At 41.8% G+C, this 22,003-nt stretch overlaps 1 protein-coding gene across 4 annotated transcripts in view; it reads right to left on the bottom strand.

Annotated features, from left to right (window-relative positions):
* atp8a1 (ATPase phospholipid transporting 8A1) overlaps positions 1–17,365 on the bottom strand; it is a 153,645-nt gene extending 136,280 nt beyond the window's left edge. For all 4 annotated transcript variants that reach the window (XM_084042015.1, XM_084042014.1, XM_084042016.1 and 1 more), the window contains exon 1: positions 17,045–17,365. In XM_084042015.1, the coding sequence (XP_083898141.1) occupies positions 17,045–17,093 (49 nt within the window). In that variant the 5' untranslated portion in view covers positions 17,094–17,365. The remainder of the gene's footprint in view (positions 1–17,044) is intronic.
* Positions 17,366–22,003: the final 4,638 nt, after the last annotated feature.

Here is a 22,003-nt window from a genome sequence, read left to right as displayed (position 1 = left end):
CCAGGCAACAACTGAATCTTGGTGCCTGCCTACCCCTTAACAACTTTCACCCTAGTGTCCCTATTTTGGTCATATCATTATAGGTTAAAAATGTCAAGAATTTTCAAAAACAGCATAAATAGCAGATCTACAAGCTCACAATACGTCTGATCGTGACTGATTTTAGATTCGCTATTTTAGCTATATATGGCTTAAGTGGTTAGTTAGACAAACTCTGACACTAGTATGGCAGCGTCTTTTTTAATCGCCTGTAATTAAGCTATGTATTGTGGGAGGTGAGTGATTTCTTTGACAGTACAGTCATAGAAGGTCCACAGCATGATAGACAACGGGTGAAGTTGCATAATATATCTTAAATAAGAGATGCGTGTCACATAGCATGTCTGTAGTGGTTATGTGTGTGTGTGTGTGTGTGTGTGTGTGTGTGTGTGTGTGTGTGTGTGTGTGTGTGTGTGTGTGTGTGTGTGTGTGTGTGTGTGTGTCTCTCGCTCTCTCTCTCTCTCTCTATACAATGTGATACTAATCTGGGAAGACAAGAGCAGATGTTTTTTCCATATGTAAGTGATGGTATCGTTTTCTCAGACTTCGACGTAATCAAGGAAAAACAAACCTAGAAATAGGCTGTAGTTTCACAATCTGATTTTAATCACCCAAATTGACCCAATCAAAATAGATCAGACTCAGTGGCAGGTGTGGATGCATTAATATCAGAGATACATGATTCGCAAGTAATGGCCAGGAAAGGGAAGAAATGGTAATACACATTCTTAAACAAACTATATCACAGAACAGGCATCACAATTCCAAGTATGCACAGTGCACACATGACCTCTTAGAATATGATCGTCATGACTGGAACAAAACGAAAACTGTGGCAACCACTGATTAGAACTTCTTATAAGAGGCCTACATTCAGACAAAACCAGAAAGAAAAATATCTCCTCTGCCCTTGAATCATCTGGAAAATGTCTCAATGTGGTGCAGGCAGCCAAGAGCTCACCTGAAGAGACAGCTGGCTAGGAGGGAGTGACAGAGTTGCATAGATAGAGGTGAAGGGAAGGACACAGACTCAAAGCCAAGATAGAATCTGCCTCTTCACCGACCTTGCAAGCTGGATGAACGACTCTGAATGTTGGCAAAGCCTACAGTGTTTTTTTGCCAAAAGCCAACCAGCAACCATTTGAATTTTGGTGGAACAAGGACCGTTTCCACATTTTAAAACGAAATCGCAAAAAGAAGCACTCTTACAACTATTGTTTCAGTACTAGCAGATATGCTATAGATAGACTATAGTAGACTGTGTGGAAATACCAGTTTGAAAAGTAGAATAACGGATTATACATGGAAAAAATGTTTTAAATTCATCAATTCATTTTACATACATAATACATACAGTGAAGATAAAATTACCATCAAACATGCAAATACAGTATCCCCTGCCTGCTGGGAAGAATCTTCGCCACTTATAGAGACATGGATGATGTTAGTCGGGAACAAGCCAGCGCTGCTCATCACCGACCCGTCCATGACATCAAAGACAGGTGTCTTGACATTCGCGCCATGGGCAACAATGAGTGTCAACAAAATAAGTAATGAAAGACTAACAAGCCACAATGACAAATTAAAATCAGCAGTGTGGGCAAAACTGATGACTGCAGCATAAGGCATGTGGAAATTGCAGGCCAAAGGAGTGGGCTTAGCAGCGGTGATTGATGTTGTGTCTCTATGTTGTGAAAGAGCCCCCACAGTGAGGAGCCGGTATGCTGGAGGAGGCCAGGTGGTGCATTGCACCACTAACGGTTGGTGCTGCTACTGCTAAACTTAGCCCTTTTGCTCCCTCTTTTTAGCAGTGCGTTGACATGTGGTGAGGAGAAACCAAGGTTTTTGCTCTCAAAGGTTCAGGTGAGGTACATTCCACCAACGCTAGTTACTACAATGACACATGCAGGATAGAGTTTTTTTTAAAAAGGGGAAAAAAAGTGTTCAGGTGCTCATTCACGAAACGATCAGATTTGATACTAAAACACGTGTACGAGTGTCATCTGTATCATCATTTTTGTTCTTAGCTGAATGTATTCATTAGTGCACTGCACACAAAACTCAAGTGTGCTCTGGGACATGCCAATGCATTTGAAAAGTGAGTGAAAGTGAGGTTCAGTGTAATTGATTTTTCATAAAGAATAAGGCCTTCTAACAAAATGTTTCAGTGCCCAACATTTGTAAAATAGCGACCTGTTCAACATAGCCAATGACTGGTGTAATTTGTATTACATATTTTTTAGTTGAAGCATTCATAACTAAACATAATTACACACTCAGCATGTTTGCCATTCTGCCAGGGTGGCCACAATTTGGCAAATATGACAATCAGTATTGTGTTGTGTTTGCAATATCATATCTTAATTTAGCATAGTGGCAGACCACAGACACCTCCTAAACCTGTGGTTGTGACTCACAGTTATGCAGTTACATTATTCAAATTGAATCCAACTTGTTGATCATATGAACGCCATAAAAATATAAATAATTATATTAACCAAGATGACAGCCTGGATAACATCTGTGTCCATTCCCAATCTAGGCCAGCAGCTAGAATAGCTAATTTGGTTAAATCTAAAGGACACATTTCCCCTCAGTGATCAATAAAGCTCTGATCCACATGGACTAAATATTCCAGTGGCCTGCATTCCAGCTTCAAATCAAACCACTTGTTTTCTAAATATTTTTTTATTTTTTACCTCTGCAACGATTCAAAATATATATATATATGCCTATATTATAGGCCTTAATAAATATATTTTTGCATCCAATGAGCAAGCGACGCGACACCACACACACACACACACACACACACACACACACACACACACACACACTTTATTCAGCTGAGTCTTACAGCTCAGATTTTTAATTGGAATTCTGTGAAACTGTCTGATGACACATATACCTCCTGGAACACATTTCACTTGCTCAGCTTCTGCCACACACATACATTGTGGATAAAGGACAGAGCCACTGGCATACATTTCTCAGTGGGCGCTGCTCTCTTAGTATTCCCGGGTGGACGTGGACAGTGACTGCACAGCTCCACACTTAATTTCATTAGCTGCAAGCAAGTCACGGCTCAACTACCCAGACATCAATCGGTTCTACAAAACCTTTTTCTTCTTGGTTTTCACTAACCAGGTCATCCATGCCAACTCGTGGCATGTAAACAAAATCAAAGCATGCAAAAGATGGGGGAAAAGGTATACAATAATAATACAATAAAGACTTTGTTCATCATCAACGCAGAGGTCCTTAATCACCATTATTTTTATACTTTGGCTATTCAAAAATAGCAGATCTACAAGCTCATAGGGCGGCACCGAGTGCTGCGCTACAAGCTTGTAGATCTGCTACTTTTTGAACATTTGTGCAAATCTTTGAATGAATACATATATATTTTGTAAACATTTTCAACAAAAATCTTTGCTTCTGGGGGTCCCCTGGAACAACATATTTTGGTGAGGATCGGCGGCCAAAAACATAATTTTGGGGGTCCTTGACAAGAAAAGATTTGAGCACCACTGATATAGCAACAATAGTTGATAGACATTTGTTGAGACATTTGAAAGTTACAAATGTTAGCTTTAAAAAAATATGTATTCAAAGATTTGCAAAGATTTTCACGATTTAAAAGAAATAGCAGATATACAAGCTCATAGCGTGGCACTCGGTGCCACTCTATGAGCTTGTATATCTGCTATTTCTGAATTGCCAAAGAAATCTGAAATGACAGAGGTGCGTTCCCGGATTGAATGGGTTAAACTTAGAATAAAGTGGTGGTTGTTTCAGCTCAGCGGACATAGAGAGCAGAAGCACTACACAGCTCTGGAGGGGAAGCCTCCGGAGGAGGGATCAATGCCACCAAGTGTCGTAATGAGTTTGGACACAGGCCAGATGCCAGGATTATTGCCTGTGTCAGCCAACAGACAGACGGAAAGAACAATGGTCACAAGGGGGCACGTATTTCGGAAGGGGTTGCCCACTGGGGGAAAAACTGGGCCCAGCATGGCTTGGCACTCCTCTCACTTTCCCAGTATCTCTCTCTCTCTCTGGAATGGAAATGGTCTTACTCTAGAACCAAGAAGACATTGAAAATGTTACCCTCAGAGGCATCACAGAAATGACTTCCTAAGCTGCGATATTTATCACAATGGAAAACTTTTTATATAAATAGGTTTGCTTTAATAACTACTCTTTTTATAGCCTTAAAATAGCAAAATAAATAAGTCCTATTAAAGTTTTCAATCCGTGAACTCATCTCTTTCATTTTAGATTTCTTTGGCTATGAGCTTGTACATCTGCTATTTTTGAATAGCCAAAGTATAAAATAATGGTTATAGCTAAAATCTAAATGCATTCCCAGACGAAATTCAATGAAAGCCATAATCATATAGCCAGTTCAGAATCAGCATGTGAATTTCTGATGAGCTATAGTTTCCACACAGTTTTGATACATCATGCTACATTCCTGTGCCGAGATAAAAAAAAGTTTGATAATGCAGTGTGCTACTGTATTTTTTTCAAATAAAGCAGGGGTGGTGGGCAGTGGCCTAGAACAGTTCCTGCATAACCGTTAACATAGGGCAGATTAAATGGTCATGGTGGCATCATGACAGGAACAATAGTAACCCAATCCCATGGCATGTTTCCCTAAACAGCCTGTCTTGACCTGGATAGTCAGGAGTATCCTAATTACTTTGTAGCACTAGTAATTAGTTTTACTTTGCACTCTACTTACGTACGTGACCATTTACCCTGTTGTTTGTTGACTAGGGTTCATATCGTTTACTTGATCTTGCAACTCTAACCCTAAATTGTAAATTGGGTTAATTCCGAACTACAGACCTGTATTATACTTTTTTACCGTGTGGCTCCTCAGAGGTGAGCCGCCTCGAAGCATGTCTGTATGTGTCTGTGTGTCTGTAGGCATCTCTCAAACCGCTGGCCACATAAGCACCTCCACTAATGCTCTTTCATATTATGTTTTAATTGTTTAATGGAAGTCAATGGCCGGGGCACTAATCAGGCAACTTGTAGATGACTGATGTCACAGGAAGCCACATTGGAGCAACGCGGTTCCCATGTGGATCCTGAGATCAAAATGATTCAATTTTATTTTTCACTTAAATCTTATGAAGCCCATTGGATGGCTATGTAATTGTGATTGGACTAGTAATAGAAATGTCATGAAACAAACATACAACATTATGGAGAAACGGCAGCTATCTAGGCCTACTGACCCGACTCAAAATTACTACATCTACGTTTCTTGATCCTTAATAAATGGTCACAGTAAAATGGGGCAGGACTATTAGCACACAATTATAACTATAACAGCATATTGATTGTTTCAAAGCTCAGGGTGACAGCACCAAACAATATCATAGTTAGGCTGTTTCTAATACGGGGGTCGTTCTGGTTATTGATGCTGGAGTTCAAATTAAGCCATCATAGAGGATGTCTACACTACAGCACGACAGATTTTTACAGTCCCATTGTTTCAAGTAAACAGTTGTTACTATGAATGTGATTACACTGCAACCATTCACTCCAGGTGCCTGCATGACTAGGCATACCAATGTATGCTACTTTCTTATAAACGCTCATGGTCAGCTTGAGGCTAATCAAAATGATAGAGGAGCTCTCTGGCCTCCCAGTGATAGGCCCGGGCAGGCAGCGCCCTAATCTAACTGTGGTGGTATTGAGCGAGCTCTAATGAAGCCAAGAGACTCATGGGTCGGTCAATAAAACTGTAGAGGAAGATACACGTGGCATGGCCACAGCCAGGCTCCCACGCTGTTGATTCAATAGGCGCAGGGCACGGGCAAACAGCTCCGCAAGGGCCCACGCCAATTGAACAAACTAGAAGCTCGGCCCTGCTACGCAGGGCCTCGCGTCTAGCCCGCCGCCACGCCCACGTAGCGCCCGCGGCCACGTGGCAGCGCATATAAGTGGCATAGCGTCATGAGGGCCAGTGGGGCCGTGGCTCGGTCAGTGAAGACCCTGTAGCGCGGATGATATGTGGCATAGAGGGGCAGATTTTAAATCTCCAGAGAAAACATCCGTGGGCTACCATTGGTTCAGCGATGTGTGCGGGCCCTCCTCCTCCACCAATGTGCAGTATTGAGAGCCCTGACGTCACAACATTTGGAGCGATGGGCACTGCACGCTGGTTGGTTAGGGTACACCTAGGGCCCAGGTAGAACCCAGTTAAAGCCTGCATGGGCAAAGCCAGTTAGGACCCGCCTTGGTCCCACATAAACGTGGCTAGTTGGGGCCCACCTAAGGGCCAGGTAGAAGCGACTTCTAGCCCGCATGGGCATCGCAGTTAAGACCCACCTCGGCCCCACATAGAATTGCCTAGGTGGGGCCCACCTAAGGGCCAGGTAGAGTCGGTGGGGACCCCCCACAGGCCAATGTTAAAATGGTAGCACTTGTTCCTCAACATAGTGTGAATGTGCGTGCAAAGTTGACCACAATCGGACGCTGCATTCATGATTTGTGGCATTTTGTGCAAACTTTAGATGTGAATCTTAGCCAATCGGGATGGAATATGAAAGATTAAACAGATCCGTCGTGATCACATGACTATAGAGATCATGTGTACCGATTTGCGTGAAATGTAGATAAAATCGGAAGGAGTAATGTAAAGAAATATGTTGTACATAAGGCTGCCTCCTGGTGGAGCTATAAAAGGTAGATGTGAGAAATGCAGGGGAAAGGTTTTTCCTTGACCTCTAGAGAGTGCACATACAAAGTTTGACACAGATTGGTGCAGGTATAGGTGAAAACACAAATCGGACTGTTATAGCGCCACCATGAGGCTGATTAGAAAAATCTCAAGTGGAATTTCTTGCTCGGCATAGTGGGAATGTGGGTGCAAAGTTGCACGGAAAGTGCATGCTGTGTTCATAATTTGAGGCATTTTGGTCAAAACGGAGCAGTCCTGGAAACTTTGGAAGGCATTTTTAGTCAATCAGGATGGAAAATGAAAAATCTGAAAGACCGTGTATTTTTTAATGACTATAGAGATACTGTGTATCGATTTGCGTGATGTTAGGACAAAATATGTAGCAGTACTGTGAGAAAATGTGTTTTGCAAAAAGCGGCCTCCTGGTGGCACTATAACAGGGCCATGTGAAAGAAATGGGGCAGAGGTTCTGAATAGGCATCCAGGGAGTGTGTGTGCACAGTTGCGCTGCGATCAAGGCAACGATGCGGGAGATTAGCTATCCACAGACCGTCGGACGGACAGGGGGTGAAACATACTCTCGCGCCATCCCTTTCGGCCTGGCGGAGACAATAAAAAAGCTAAAGTAAAGGAAAAGACCATTGCTGCAACAAAAGTAGTCAACAAACTATACTATAAAACATTGGCCAGATAATATAAGATTATAATATGTACAAATAATTTAAGAAAGAGGCAAACATGTTGAAAATAGCCGATCTACAAGCTTACAACGCCTCTCAACGTGAGGCGTTGTGAGCTTGTAGATATGCTATTTTCACAATATTGACTTGTGGAACGGAGTCAAACAAATTTGGGGGGGTCCCCAGTTCAAATATGAGTAATTGGGGGCGGGGGGGGGGGGTAGCCACTGGCCTAATCGGACCGAAATGACCTGAAATTACTACATGACCATAATGCAGCCTAAACGTGCGTTGCACGGGGCGGTCCTGCCATTACGTTAGTTAGTGGAGTTGCTGTGGAGCTACACCAGAAGACACACACAACATACACCATGTACAATGGACTATCGGAGCAGCAATAATAACAGTTACCGCACGAACGCGCATTGTTGACAAAGTGATAGCACAGCCGCTGCAGGCATGACAACCACGTTAGCGTTAGCTACATGCCAACTATCACAGCGCCCTGTCCGTCGTCGCTGCGACTGACTCGTCTCAGATGGCTACAGCCATAGATATATAAACACTATACAGCAAGCTCTCTGAGATGCCATTGTCTGGGAACTGCTCTTAGCGTGACACGACCAATGAGAGTGAGCGCTTTCGTTGTTGCTAAGATACGGTGCATGGCACACGGCGTCTCTGCCCCATAGCTTGTAGATCTCTCACACATGATTGGCGTAGGCTGCGTTGCCGTCGACGCTGATTGGCTGCATGTTGCTGTGACGTTGAAATGGGGTGCCAGGTCTGCTTTGTGTGTAAGCGATTTTGGGCTCATTTGGGCGCGCTTTTGGGCTGTTTTCCATAGAGCACGGCAGGGCTTGTTTCTGTCCCGTGACGGATGTGGCAAAGAAGGTGCAAAACGAACCATCCGGAAGTAAAGTGCGAGATGAAATATATAGCACTTTATGATTATTAGAGAAGGAGACAGATGTGAAGGTGGAAAATGGAATGTAGGAGATTATATAGTTTTTCATGAGCGATTTTTGTAGCAAGTTGTGAGTGAATTGGGCTACTCCTGTGGGCGGGGGGCTGATTAGAACCATTGGGGTTTGGGAAGGAGACGCTCTCTGTTTGAGTGGTAGAGATGAATGGGAGGAGCAGCGGAGTCACTGTGAAAATACTTTTACCTAAAAGATTGACCGACGCATGAGAAAATGGACTAAAATGTCTAAAGGTTTGGTTCTACAACAGGAAATGTTAAGCTGTTCCAGTTTATATACCAACACCCCAAGCCCACCTCACGAAGAGATTGTCCTGACTCCTAACCGCATGAACCACCCAAGGCTAAAGAAGTATGCTATCTTTCCATCAATTGCAATTTGTTCTCCAGCACCATGCATGATCTTGGTCATTTGTGAGCACGAGATGCTGTGACCCTCATTAGGGGCCGGGCAACATTTTTGTTCCACAGACAGATCAATGTCAAGTCCTAGGACCTTCTACCCTTAGTTTCAAATCAATACAACAAATTCCTATTCCACTACGCCCATTGTGTCATTTAGTATAATAGCTAAGATGTAACCAATGACATATCCCTGCATTGATTCGTTCAAGCCAGATAGATATTTCAGCAAGCACATCAGGTAATATCTATCCATGAGTATCACACAACCCTAAAATGGGACGAGACATGAGAGAAACATACTAGATCAGGGGTTTTCAACCGGTGGTCCGCGGACCACTGGTGGTACTTGTCGTATCGCAGTGGTGTAACTAGCACTTGTCACAGCAACGATGGGGCAGCTGTAGTTGTCTCCGCCAGGCCGAAAGGCATGGCAAAGACTATTTTTAGTTTTGCACCCTGTCCGTCTGTCCGTTCGTCCGAGTGTCCGTCCTTCCGCCTGTGAACAGCTAATCTTCGGCGCCGTTGGCCCCATCGCAGAAAAACTGTGCACACTCTCTGTGGATGCCAGAGCAGAACCTCTGCCCCAATTTTTCACATGGGCCTGTTATAGCGCCACCAGGAGGCCGACAGTACTCCAACAGATTGTGTCTGATTTTTTTGTCCAAACACCACACAAATCAGTACACAGTATCTCTTTAGTCATTAAACGAAACTGGTCTTTAAGATTTTTCATATTCCATCCTGATAAGAGTGCTTCGTTTTGAACAAAATGCCTCAAATCATGAACACACCGTGAAATTTCCGTGTAATTTTGCACACACATCTAGGTCTAGGTAGAAATGCCACTTCAAAATTTTCAAATCAGCCACATGGTGGCGCTATAACAGGCAGATTTGTGTTTTTACCTATAACTGCACGAATCTGTGCAAAACTTTGTAAGGAAAAACCTTTGCCCTGCATTTTTCACATCTGCCTTTTATAGCACCACCAGGAGGCAGACTTATGTAAAAATATATATATATATTGCCCCTTCCGATTTTATCCAAATTTCACGCATATCGGTACATGATCTCTATAGTCATGTGATCAAGACGGATCCGTTTGATTTTTCATATTCCATCCTGATTGGCTAAGATTGACATCTAAAGTTTGCAGGAGTGGACCGTCTCTCCTTTATCATAGCCTTTCCCCCATTGCCCTGTGCCTTTTCATACACTAACCCCAAAACAATGTCATCAGTGTACCACACAGACAAAACAATTAAGGCATGTACGGGCAATGTAATTTATTTAGAAGGCTGTCCATTTTACCCAGCACCAGCTACTGGCTTCTGTAAAGTGGTGCACTGTAAAACATTTTTCGCCTTTCTTTTACATTTTCAAAACTTAAGCAAGATAAATGTACTGGATCTTGCCCTATATACACATAACCTAAATCTGTATCTCAGTACTGCTTGTGTTGATAACCATCATATCAGCACTTAACATTAGTCAGGCAGCACTTCACTTCCAAAGCACTCCAATTGTTCAAATTAAACCCTCAAGGCACATACAGATACGCTTGTACAAATATTCAAACCTCATTCATAGACTATACTTATATATTTTGTTTTGTTAAGTCATGCGTGATCTGTGCTGCTAGGTAAGTTTCCAAAGCTCTATGTCGATATCTCACACTTGGCTGTAGACCAGAAAAATATAGCAATCAAGAATTCATCAACTCAATTCACATCTAATGATCCCTGATCTAAAAATTAATGAATGAACAAACATTGAAAGTTTGAGTGATAGCAGAACCCGTATAACAATAATGCACGCTAGTGGAAAATAGCTGCCGAATGACCTGATGTGATGTGTCAGTGGTTAGCTTAAACGCACACATCAGATCACATTACACATACACAATGCCATACACACACACACACACACACACACACACACACACAGTCTCTTTCTTTTAACCCCTCTGCCACTGTGTTGATTAAGGGTGCGCCCACCTTGATTAAAACGGTGTATCCACTATTTTAATCAACAACCAGGTTTACTGCAGGAACTATGGAGTTGATGGTAGCTACATAGAGAAAGAGAGAGCAATCAGAGAGACAGGCAGACAGATAGACAGGCAGGGCAAAAAGCAAGGGATATAGGGTGTATGGCTGTTGCGAGCATGCTATAGTATTAAGACATAAGCACCTGCTAAGGAGCAGCCGTGCCACAGTGACATAGTTGTACATCAAGTCTGAACAGGAAGAGGGTCATAAAATGCACGAGACTGCATTGGCCAAGGGCAACGCTGGTGTCATCTTCCTAACCATTGATGGTGTTGCCTTCCCACTGAGTGCCGACCGACGCCTCACTGCCTGACCTTGCAGTCGTGCCGTGTCAGGGTCGCACTGACCGTCTCCCGGCACGTGCAAGTGGCCACTGCTGTGTCGTCCCGCCGTCTGGCACACGCGTGTCGCATCTTCATAGACAACACCAATACAATCCAGCAATTGTCTGAGTGCTGTGACACTGGCCACTGAACCCCTTACAAGTGGCTGATTGTATTTTATTTTTATTTTACGGTTACACTCACTGAAAGCAATAAGGCTGTCAGTTAAATGTCTCAGATGTATACATACGTAACTGGGCGAGCACCAACCACAAAAATACACCCCTATTCTTTATGCCTCTTCCTTCAATCTTTAATGCTCCTTTCACAAATGATTTGGTGTTCGGCAGCGGGAGATCAGAACCGAGTAGTTTTTTTAGCTGTTCATTGGCAAAGCTGTTATGTGGAGGTGATTCATCACTGTATGAGCTTATGTTTGTGATGCTGCTTTCCACAGGATCGTAAATAAGATTCCATCTGAACAAAGGGGGTCATTACTGAGGAGCTCCAACTGACCCGCAGATCATAGGATCAAATCCATTATCCTGGATACTAGGCTTTAGTTTAAGGCAATACCTGAGATGCCACCGCTGTGGTCTGCTAGTGATGACATGGCTCCACCATAAAGGCCTGTCACAGAGTGGTTAATAGTTACAATGGGCATGCCACTCTGTAACAGGACCTAGGGCTGCTCAATTATGGCAAGAATCATATTGAGATGATTATATAACATGCCTTGACTTGGGAAACATCATGCATTTATTGAACTTTTTATTGGAACTTTTGACTTTTTTGCTCCTTTATTGTTCACAGACCACTTTCTTCAAATAAATCTAATACATCTTGAACAATATTTCTTCTTCCTCATCAGACTCCTTGAAACCAAAGTGTTTACAAAAAGCTGAATTATCCTTCTTGTTGACCAAAGGCACTGTTTCCATCATTTTGGCTCAAGCTGAACTCAACATGCCACAGTCTAACTTAGAGTGAGTTTGGGCTTTTAGGGAGGTGCGTAAGCATAAAGGAAAGGGGAGAGCTGGATTTATAGCAAGACAAAATGAGAGCATCATTGCGAAATGGAATGTGGCACAATAAATCGTTTTATCTCAAAAATGTAGTTTTCATAATCATTGGAAGCCAAAATCATAATTGAAAATAAAATGTGATTCATTGACTTGGCCAGCCTTATCTGGAATAAACATCTGGAGAGAATGTAATGTCATCTCCATGTCCCTGAAAAAATAAAGAAGGCATATTCTGGAGCGGCGTTTGAATTATAGTATGAAAGGGTGAAGAAGATATCAGGTATACACCATCACAAATAGTGCAAGAGATTAAAAAATATATATATAATCTTGCGATGGGCTGACAGGTCCTCTCAATCAATAATAGGTCTGATCAATAACCATGTAGATCACCAATCATTAAAATAATCCATGAAAAACTATTTGACACTTTGCTGTGTGTGTGTGTGTGTGTGTGTGTGTGTGTGTGTGTGTGTGTGTGTGTGTGTGTGTGTGTGTGTGTGTGTGTGTGTGTGTGTGTGTGTGTGTGTGTGTGTGTGTGTGTGTGTAAGCATGCATGCATGGATACGTGCGCATGTACACGTGTATACCTACGAATGCGAATATGAGCACATTTGTGCATGCACGAGTTCATGTGCATGTACATTGTCGAACTGCCAGATCTTCTTTTCTCGTAGGCTCGTAGACGGAGGGAGAATCAGTGAGGTGAGGAAAATAGAGTAGGTGAAGAAATTGATATTAGGCCAGCTGCAGCTTTAGTGATGGAAGGCAGGACGTGAAGTGTAAAATAGAGAGGAGATGATGTCCCATGCTGAGGCAAGGGGAGGGACCAGTATTGTGAGGGTGGAGGGGACTTGATATGACACGCCGCCAGCACCCAGACAGGGGATTTAGAGGCATGCTTTTGTGCCACATTATTATGAACCAGTGATCCGCCAGGCACACGAGCCGCTCTCGAATCCGTCAAAAGGGAGCGGCCTATTCCCCCTGTGGTCTCCCTCCCAGCTGTAACCACTATTCAGACAGACGGAGGCTTAGCTGGTGTTGCTGAAAATCTGCACAGGGGAGGAGGGGGAGAGGTTCAGTTTGACTAGAATAACAGGAATATTGAAAATGGGAGGGTGGGCGATAAAGCGATAAAGTAGTAGACCGGTGCATGGCCTTTTTTTAAACAGTAGGTACTACAGTATAGGTAATCACACTGTACAGTATAGCTAACAACAATGTGTTGCTAACTCCAAGTTACAAGCTGAACTTCTCTGTATTCAAAACCATCCTCTAATAAGGTTGTTATTTTATTATTATAATGCATCCCAATGCAATATAATGCATTATAGTGCATCCCAATGCATTATAAATGTATTGCAGGTTACAGGTTATTTATTACTGGTAGTGCATTTAAGTGTTGGGGGGAAAAAAACATGGTGATCAGTACAATATCAATATGGCACATCGTCATGCATGTCGATGTTACTGTATCGATACGGCAAGAAATGCATTACCTGTGGTGCCACATATAGCACAAGCTGAGAGTCAGACATGAACTTGTTGCAACATTATTGTTTGTAGCAAACCATTGATGGAAAACAAGAGACATCCGAAAATGCCATTCTTGTTTTTTTAAGAGAATATTTTAATTGCATTTATTAATAGGAACTCTGGTTCCTATTAAAGGACTATAGGCACTTCCTTTAAAGATCTATGTGAGCCTTAAACGTGTTTTAATTTGTGTAATACTTAAGGCTTTTCTCTTACACAGATTATAATAATAAAGAAGAGCTCTTGTAGTAAATTCTGTAAGACTTGGTCATTATTCAAAATCAACAAGTAGGTGACTTCACCTATGTCCCATGAGCCCTGGATGGGATATTTTGGCAACACTGGGCATGTGGGCTGGTGGGTAGGCTGGTTATTCCCAAAGCAGAGTGGAGCAGAGGAGTAGGGTGGCACATAGATGCCAGGATGAGGAGTGTATTCACACAGAGCTGAGGGACAGGCCACCAGTGGATTAGAGGTAGTAAGCCTGGCAGAGGCCTGCCCTTTCTAGATGGAAGGCTGCCTGACACACAGTGGTGATTAAAAAATAAAACTAGATGGCAGGGATTCTCAGCAAAACAAGAAATGATACAGTCATATAGATCAGCTTGCAGCAAGCTAAAGCCCTTGAAAAGTCAACTCATGACTCTTACAAAACATTACCAAAAATATATATATATTAAAAGCTGGTCCGGGTTCTGTTTACCGTTCAGTCCGGGTTTAGATCCGAGCATTTCCACTCACACAAACATGAACACAAACGAGGGACACTCCACCGTCATGGCGCTCAGCGGCAAAAACGTCCCATACCCATTTTCTTCATCGAACATGGCCAGCATAGTATTCTGACCAAACACACTATGCCATACATGTGTTTATTAATGTACTTTTGTATTCTTCTATCGTTTAATAAAAGCATATTTTCCAGTCTGTGATCCTGTCTGCATAAACGCTAAACAAGATGGCTGCTTCTGCAAAACTGAGCGCCCTTTGATTGGCTGGCCGAGTGAGATATACTACCATAGAGATATATACAGTGGCCGGACACAGTATCACATCTGTAGTGACTACTCTAAACATTGCATGCTTCGATCCCATATGCTACGTTGTTGTTTAGATGCCATATTCTGAGAGAACATGGGAAGCCATTGGCGAGCCCTCATTGACTGGCCTTTTACCAAGGCCAGCTAATGATGAAAAAGTGATGAGAAAGTGACCACAAGTTGCAGCGTCTCTTTACTGATCAGCTCTGCAAGCTGATAAAAAGGGCAGCTACCTGTACCAGACAGTCAGCCAGGGGGAAAGGGGAGGGTTAGACACATTGAGAAAAGAAGCTTTGAGGCTGGCACGCTTGATGTACAGTAGGAGCAAGACAGGCCCATAGTCTGGTGCCAAACCATTGGAATCAAATCAATGTTGATTCTAACATTGAAAGCTCTGCTCGCACAGAAAAACACACTTTTTTCTTTAATCAGAGATGGGAGGGTGGGGGTGTTGTTGAGGGCGGAGGCAGATAGCGAGACATGGAAATGAATGGCATTGGCTCTGAGGAAGAGTAGAGAAGTAAAATGTTGCCCTTTGTAACTGAAAAGAGGTGGTATGTTCCTCAGGGGGCTATGGGTGACAGCACTAGCTGCTGCATTATTCATGCATTCGGTCTTATGACTGCAGAAACATCAACGGTCAACAGTCCTAGAGTCCTCTATGGAATCTATGCTGGCACTGAATTATTTACAATACGCTCAACATAATACATGGACCCTTGAGGGTAATAAAGTGTCATAATTACAGCGATAATGCGATACACATTTAGCAGTGGTCCAAATATGATTAAGTAATTTAAAATTACTGCAGTACAGTAATCTCCAAAAAAGATAAAGCCAAAACCTATTGCAGATGACAAATACTGCTTACACAATGCTTCATGTTTCATGAAATGAAACTTGCTTAAACTTACTTCTTTTTTTTTGTCAACAATGACTTACAAATACTGCCACTTTTTGGCATGACAGTAGAATATATTTCAATGGCTGTCATATTTTACAGTTTGATTGAAATTACATTTCCTGGGTTGTGAATATGAAATTTACTTTTCCCATACTCACAAGTTACTGTACGAGTTATTCCTGATTAGCATAATTATAAGGAAATAATAAATGGAAGCAGGCCTACATTAACTACAAACAAGTCACTTTGCAGATTATTTAGCAACTTGATTCAGTACAGTTAAACACAGCTGTCACAGCTCTGATCAATATACTTTGTTTGGCTGCGCCCATATTATAAATAAAAACAATAATGAACCAACTCTTTTTGGATGCAATTTAGTGTGCAGGCAAATGGACATTGAAATCATTATACATCCTTCTGAATGAATGTCTAAAGTTTCAGCACTGTGCAAATTCACCCTCCCATAAGCCATACACTTGGCATGGTTTATTTATGCAAGCAACTGAATTCACCAAGTAATACAGTCATTAGGAAACCAAGGTTTATGTCTATTCAATCCACTATACCTAGGCTATGTTATGTTGACGCATCCTATTGCTCTAGCACAGTGGTTCTCAAAATGTGGTCCCCAGGGGTCCTTGAGGCGGTTCCAGGGTGTCCAGTTTATTTTCACTATCATTTCACTATTCATATCATAGCTTTCACTATCTTTCCTAGGCTCCTACAGTATATTTTATACTGTCAGTTGTAGAATCCTGTACTAGATCTAATCTAGCAACAGACGTATTCTCTTATGGTGGTCCCAGTCCCTGTCACAAACAAATAGTGAGATAGAAAACTAGTGCTCTGTGAAGAAGTGACTGCTCCCAAATCCCAAGGCCAACAATACTGTGTGAGACCTGTGGCAATAAATGTCACTGCTGACAAGAGCTTCAACGTGAGGGCAGTGGCCTGACCACCTGCCTACCTGAGCATATTGTCTAAAAATATCATTGGTTTAATTGATGGGCAGGATTGGGATATGAAGTTGCTCTTTGTCTTTATGGGTGCTATGAATTGAATACACAGGCTATGAATTGAATACACAGGGCCGGACCCCAATGGAAACAAGCCATAGGCTTTCTTGGGTTATCCTTTGAGCATCCTTTAGTATTTATCTGTACCCTTTTTACAAACTGTTAATAAAGTATTCAATCACTCAATCAATGCCAAATTGCATTTAGCTGGGTACTCGGAGCTAGCTATAGCAAGCAAGTTAATGTAGTCACAGAGAACTGGCCTTCTTGCAACAATAGCTGAGACTATGTACAATTATTTCTGACATGTTCTCCTTCTCACACTCTGTTCTACTCACCCTCAGCACGGGAGCGAAGATCCGACATGGTTCTCTGGACTGGCGGCATCTCTCCACGCAAAGCCGGGCGACGGCACCTGTCAAACGCCGCTTAACGGTTCTTATGCGTTATGCTCCCCCAGTAGCTGCTGCCTCTTCTCACCCGTCTAGGAATTTCAGCCGACGTTCAACGAAGTAATAACAACCTCTTTCATGCGGACAGTAAAGGCTCCGTTTAACTGTGAACATTCATTATTTGTCGAGCGACCATGTCCTCCGTCCTCACGACTCCACGGCTGCTTCCCCCTGCATCCTAGTGTGTATCAAGTGGGTTGTTAAAGAGAGAGAAAGACGCGGCCGGAATAGCTGAAGCCAGTGTTGCCAGATTGTGTGAGAGAAACAAGCAACCAGGTTTAAGTCGATTTTGAGACATGAAAGTCGACATGAAAACGAGCTGACTGTAGTAGGGCTAGGCTACATGACATGAGCACTTTAAACTTTTTATACATCAGCTATATTTACTCGCAAGTCTCCGTTGTGAGCTTGTAGATCTGCTATTTTCAAATCTTGAGAAGAAATATGAAAACAATTGGAATGTCTTTGAACAATTTAAATCCACAAATCTTGTATGGGGGCGGGTCCTTGGCACAAAATATTTTCAGATGGGGGGGTGGACAAATACCTATTAATTTGAGGGTCCTTGACATGAAAAAAAAAAAGCAACTACACTTCAGAAACAAAGCCAAAAAAACCGCAACCCGCCAACTACCAATATTTACAAGCAACTTTACAGAAAAACAAGCCCAAAGTCGCTTATATTAAGCCGACATGGCAACAATGGCCAACACGGTGTTTCACATAAACTGAAATGAGGGGGACGCTGCCGCTTCATAATATGGACCGTACTATCTGTACAAACGGCAAGGGTTGGGTGGGCATTTCATGGAAATTAATATATATACCATTATGCGACGACATTAAAATATGATATATATATATACAGTTAGTCTGGGCTGGAAAAAAATAAGATGTCAGGGTGTTTTTTTTACAAGACGTCGTTGTTTTGTAAAGATGATGATAAGAATAAATACTGCAGTTACCCCAAATATGCTGCATTGGTGAGTCCTGTGGAGATTCCCACTGCAGTAGTCGTAGTCAGCGTTGCCATGTCCGCTTATTATAAGCGACTTTTGGCTTATTTTTTTCTGTATAGTTGCTTGCAAATATTGGTGGTTGCGGTTTTTTGGGCTTAATTGTTTCTAAAGTGTAGTTGCTTATTTCCTAATGTCGTTTAAACAGTGTTTCTCAAATATTTTCATGTCAAGGACCCCCAAATTAATATATATTTGTCCATCTATAAATGTTTTGTGCCAGGGTCCCCCATACAAGATTTGCGTTTTTAAAATATGCCAAAATATTCCGAATTTCAGATTTTATTTGAAAATAGCAGATCTTCAAGCTCACAACGCGTCGCGATGCAACGCATTGTGAGCTTGTAGATTGGCTATTTTCAAATAGCCGACGTATGTGTTTAAAGTGCTCATGTGTGGCCCATAGTCGCTTCTTTTGGGCTTGTTTTCCTAGGCCTGGTGCTTGTTTCTCTCACATAATCTGGCAACGCTGGTTGTAGCGGGGTTGAGAAATACAGTTCACTTGCTATTTATGTTGTGACCAAACGTCATCACAACTTACTCATCGTTTGTGTTGTACAGTTAATTGGGATTATTATCATAAAGCGTTGAAAGCTAAATATTAGTAAGCATTTGCCCTCAAGATATAGGTTGATTGTTACTCAATCTGTCATCATGATTCATGTTATCAATTTGACATTTGCTAATACACGATTGTTATGGCATCATTTATTTTTAGCATATCTTTTACGCACACTTACACACACTATCTCAAAAGGCTATAATGGCAACCAGGACCTCCCGTTTAGTGATAAGAAGGGATAATGATAGACTAGGTAAAATTATTGACAGGTCAAATGCCTGCAGCTAGTTATGAAATATACAAACATGAATGAATGAGTCTATGACTCTGGCAAGTGATCATCAAACGAGCCATCTTTTGAATGTAGCCTAATCTATGTATATATTGTTATGTTATAGAGATCATTATATTGAAAAAAAGTGCTTTCAGAGAAGATCCATAGTCAGATGCATGTTCACTGGTGATAATTTTCAGATCATTTTGGGTCAGAGAGCATCCTGAATTCCTGATAATAATAATAATATATATATAATATAATATCTTCCACAAATCCATACCAAAAATGGATAACTGTGATACAATTGCTTCACAATCTCCTATTAAGTTAAAATGTTTTCTTTATATACATATGCACTGCAGCACCTTAGCTACTGAACAATGCATATAGTCTCTGATGACCTCATTATGCTTTCATGTTATATGATGAGTCATTGTTTTTTAATCAAGACTGCACACGTTAACTAGAAATATTAGGCCTCTAGAACAATCATTAGGCTATTTGGGTTATACATTATTTTATATTCTTAAAAAAATGCTAAATAAACAATTATTTCATGAGGCATTATGTTATTCAGCTCTACACAGACCACCCATATTGAGCAGCCAGCCATTATGGGAATTAAAACACTTGTAGCAGTCACCATGTTATTATGTGATTATTGTCTCTAGAGAGACCTGCTCAGAGCAGAAGGTCTAATCCAGGGTGACTTACCCGAGCTTACAACTTCCTTTAAATCCTTTGTCAATATCTGTAACATATCCGTCTGTGTTGTAAGGTGAGAGAGAGAGAGAGAGAGAGAGAGAGAGAGAGAGAGAGAGAGAGAGAGAGAGAGAGAGAGAGATGTTCATTTGGTATTGCTTTTATTAAAATCATACTTAGAACAACAGACACATGCACACAGACATATGCACAACAAATGTGCTAGTGTACGACACCCTAAAAAAAGGGGGGGAGGGGGAGAAACTATGCTATCTCTTCTGTGAATTGACTGGCTATGGTAAGTCAACCTGTACAATACTTTCACTGCAGTTGAAATATTAATCACACTGGAGGCAGCATTTGTACAGCAGCAGCACCACTGCAGTTACTTGAGAGAACTGCAGTGTTACAGCAGATATGCCAATGTAGCCCACAATGTATTGTTTAATGTCATTTTCATCAAGCTATGTGCGTGGCATCCTGTGTTTTTTGCACATATCTGCTGAGACACTGTAGGTATCGCGTGCAGGCACATTGCCACCTCTCTGCTTCTTTCAGCATAAAACTATCCATTATGATTAATTGAGTTAGTATTTAGATTTCTTACAGACCTAAATGTTAGTAGGGAATGCTTCAAAGGATGCTGGTCTGTGAAAACCTACAATGTAAGAATGCGTTTTGCTTTGAGAGCAATGCAGCAAAACTTAACATGGCCACACAAAATCTGTGTTTGAGTCTTTTTGTGAATCCCTGTTGTGAAACCAAAAATAGATAAATAAATAACAGTGAGTGAAAATGATAGTAATATTCCCAATAGTCTAAACCTTGTAGATTCTGCTGAGACAAACAATTCTGTGCCGTGACCTCATGAAGTGCAGGAGGCAAGGTACATGAAGTCAGGAATGTCACCGACAAATAAGAAATGAACACTTGAGTGTTTATACTTGAGAACACCTCCACTCTAAAGCCTATAAGAGAAGGATAATTTCCAAGCATTTCCTTTTTTCCCCTCCTCTCCGCCTTATTCAACAGCATCAGCACACCACCACAGGGATTTGGTTCTGTAGCTCATGAGGTTGCTAAGCAACAGAGACAAGAAGCCTGCCTCTTCGATTATGTGTGCACTGGTTTTGTGTTTCAGCAGTCTAAATGATGACTTATTCACTCACCCATCAAAATCCCCCTGTCTCTCTATACCCTGTCACAACCTGTCATATAGTCTATGGATTTATCAGGGTGGCCAAACAATGTTTGCACTGATACTCTTTTCCTTAGTTGTTGTTTTTTAAACCCTAGCAGTATCCCTATTTGGGGGGGGGGGGGGTCTAGCAGATCTACAAGCCCACAACGGGTCATAACTTGGCGCATTGCGAGCTTGTAAATCGGCTATTTTCAGGATTGAGATTTGGTGTAGAGGGGAAAAAGAGCAGACCAAGTATACAGGGCCAAATCAGGTCAAGTTTGTTAAGTACAGAGGGTTTAAACACTAAACACACATTCAAGCTGGGTTTCAGAAAAGAAAAGAAAAGAAAAGAAAAGAGTGACCCTTATGGTAATATGACTCAAAGCACTGGGTTGATAATGCTTTGGATTCAGTTGTTTTCACACACACACACACACACACACACACACACACACACACACACACACACACACACACACACACACACACACACACACACACACACACACACACACACACACACACACACACACACACACACACACACACACACACGCACGCACATATTTGTTTGACAGTATTTAGAAGGTAAGAGGTGAGAGGATTTACCCCATTGATTATTCTTTGTCTCATTAGCCATGAAAAGCTGCTGAGAGGGGTGTAGAGTTTAGCTCCTCGCAGTTTTACTAGAGGCAGATGTCTGTTTGTACTGTTTACACCTTGATGTGCCTTGAAGACACTGCCACCACCAGAGAATTCATTAGAAATGTATATTGATGCTGCAGTTGATAATTGATCAACTGCTTTTATCCAGATCTTTAAACTTATCACAGCAACAGTTACAATAGATCACCAGAAAGATCACCAGAAAGTCAAATTGATCAGTGTTAATTTGAACACAAGGGTCCATTTGGTTACATTTGTAAACTGAGGATTTTATTGTGCAACAATCCAAGCAATCCAGTGTAAGTGAGTAAAAGGACCAGAGCCATTGGAATGTGACAGTGTTCCTGTGATCTTTAGAATGATCATGTAAATGTAGAGAAATCAGAGCCAATGGGAGATGCAGATGAGATTTTACACAGGTCACAGGTGTGTGTGTGCA

This window comes from Gymnoscopelus microlampas, assembly GCF_963454915.1.
Source record: "Gymnoscopelus microlampas genome assembly, chromosome: 18".
Classification (NCBI taxonomy): Eukaryota; Metazoa; Chordata; class Actinopteri; order Myctophiformes; family Myctophidae; genus Gymnoscopelus; species Gymnoscopelus microlampas.
This window is presented reverse-complemented; position numbering and strand designations above follow the sequence as displayed.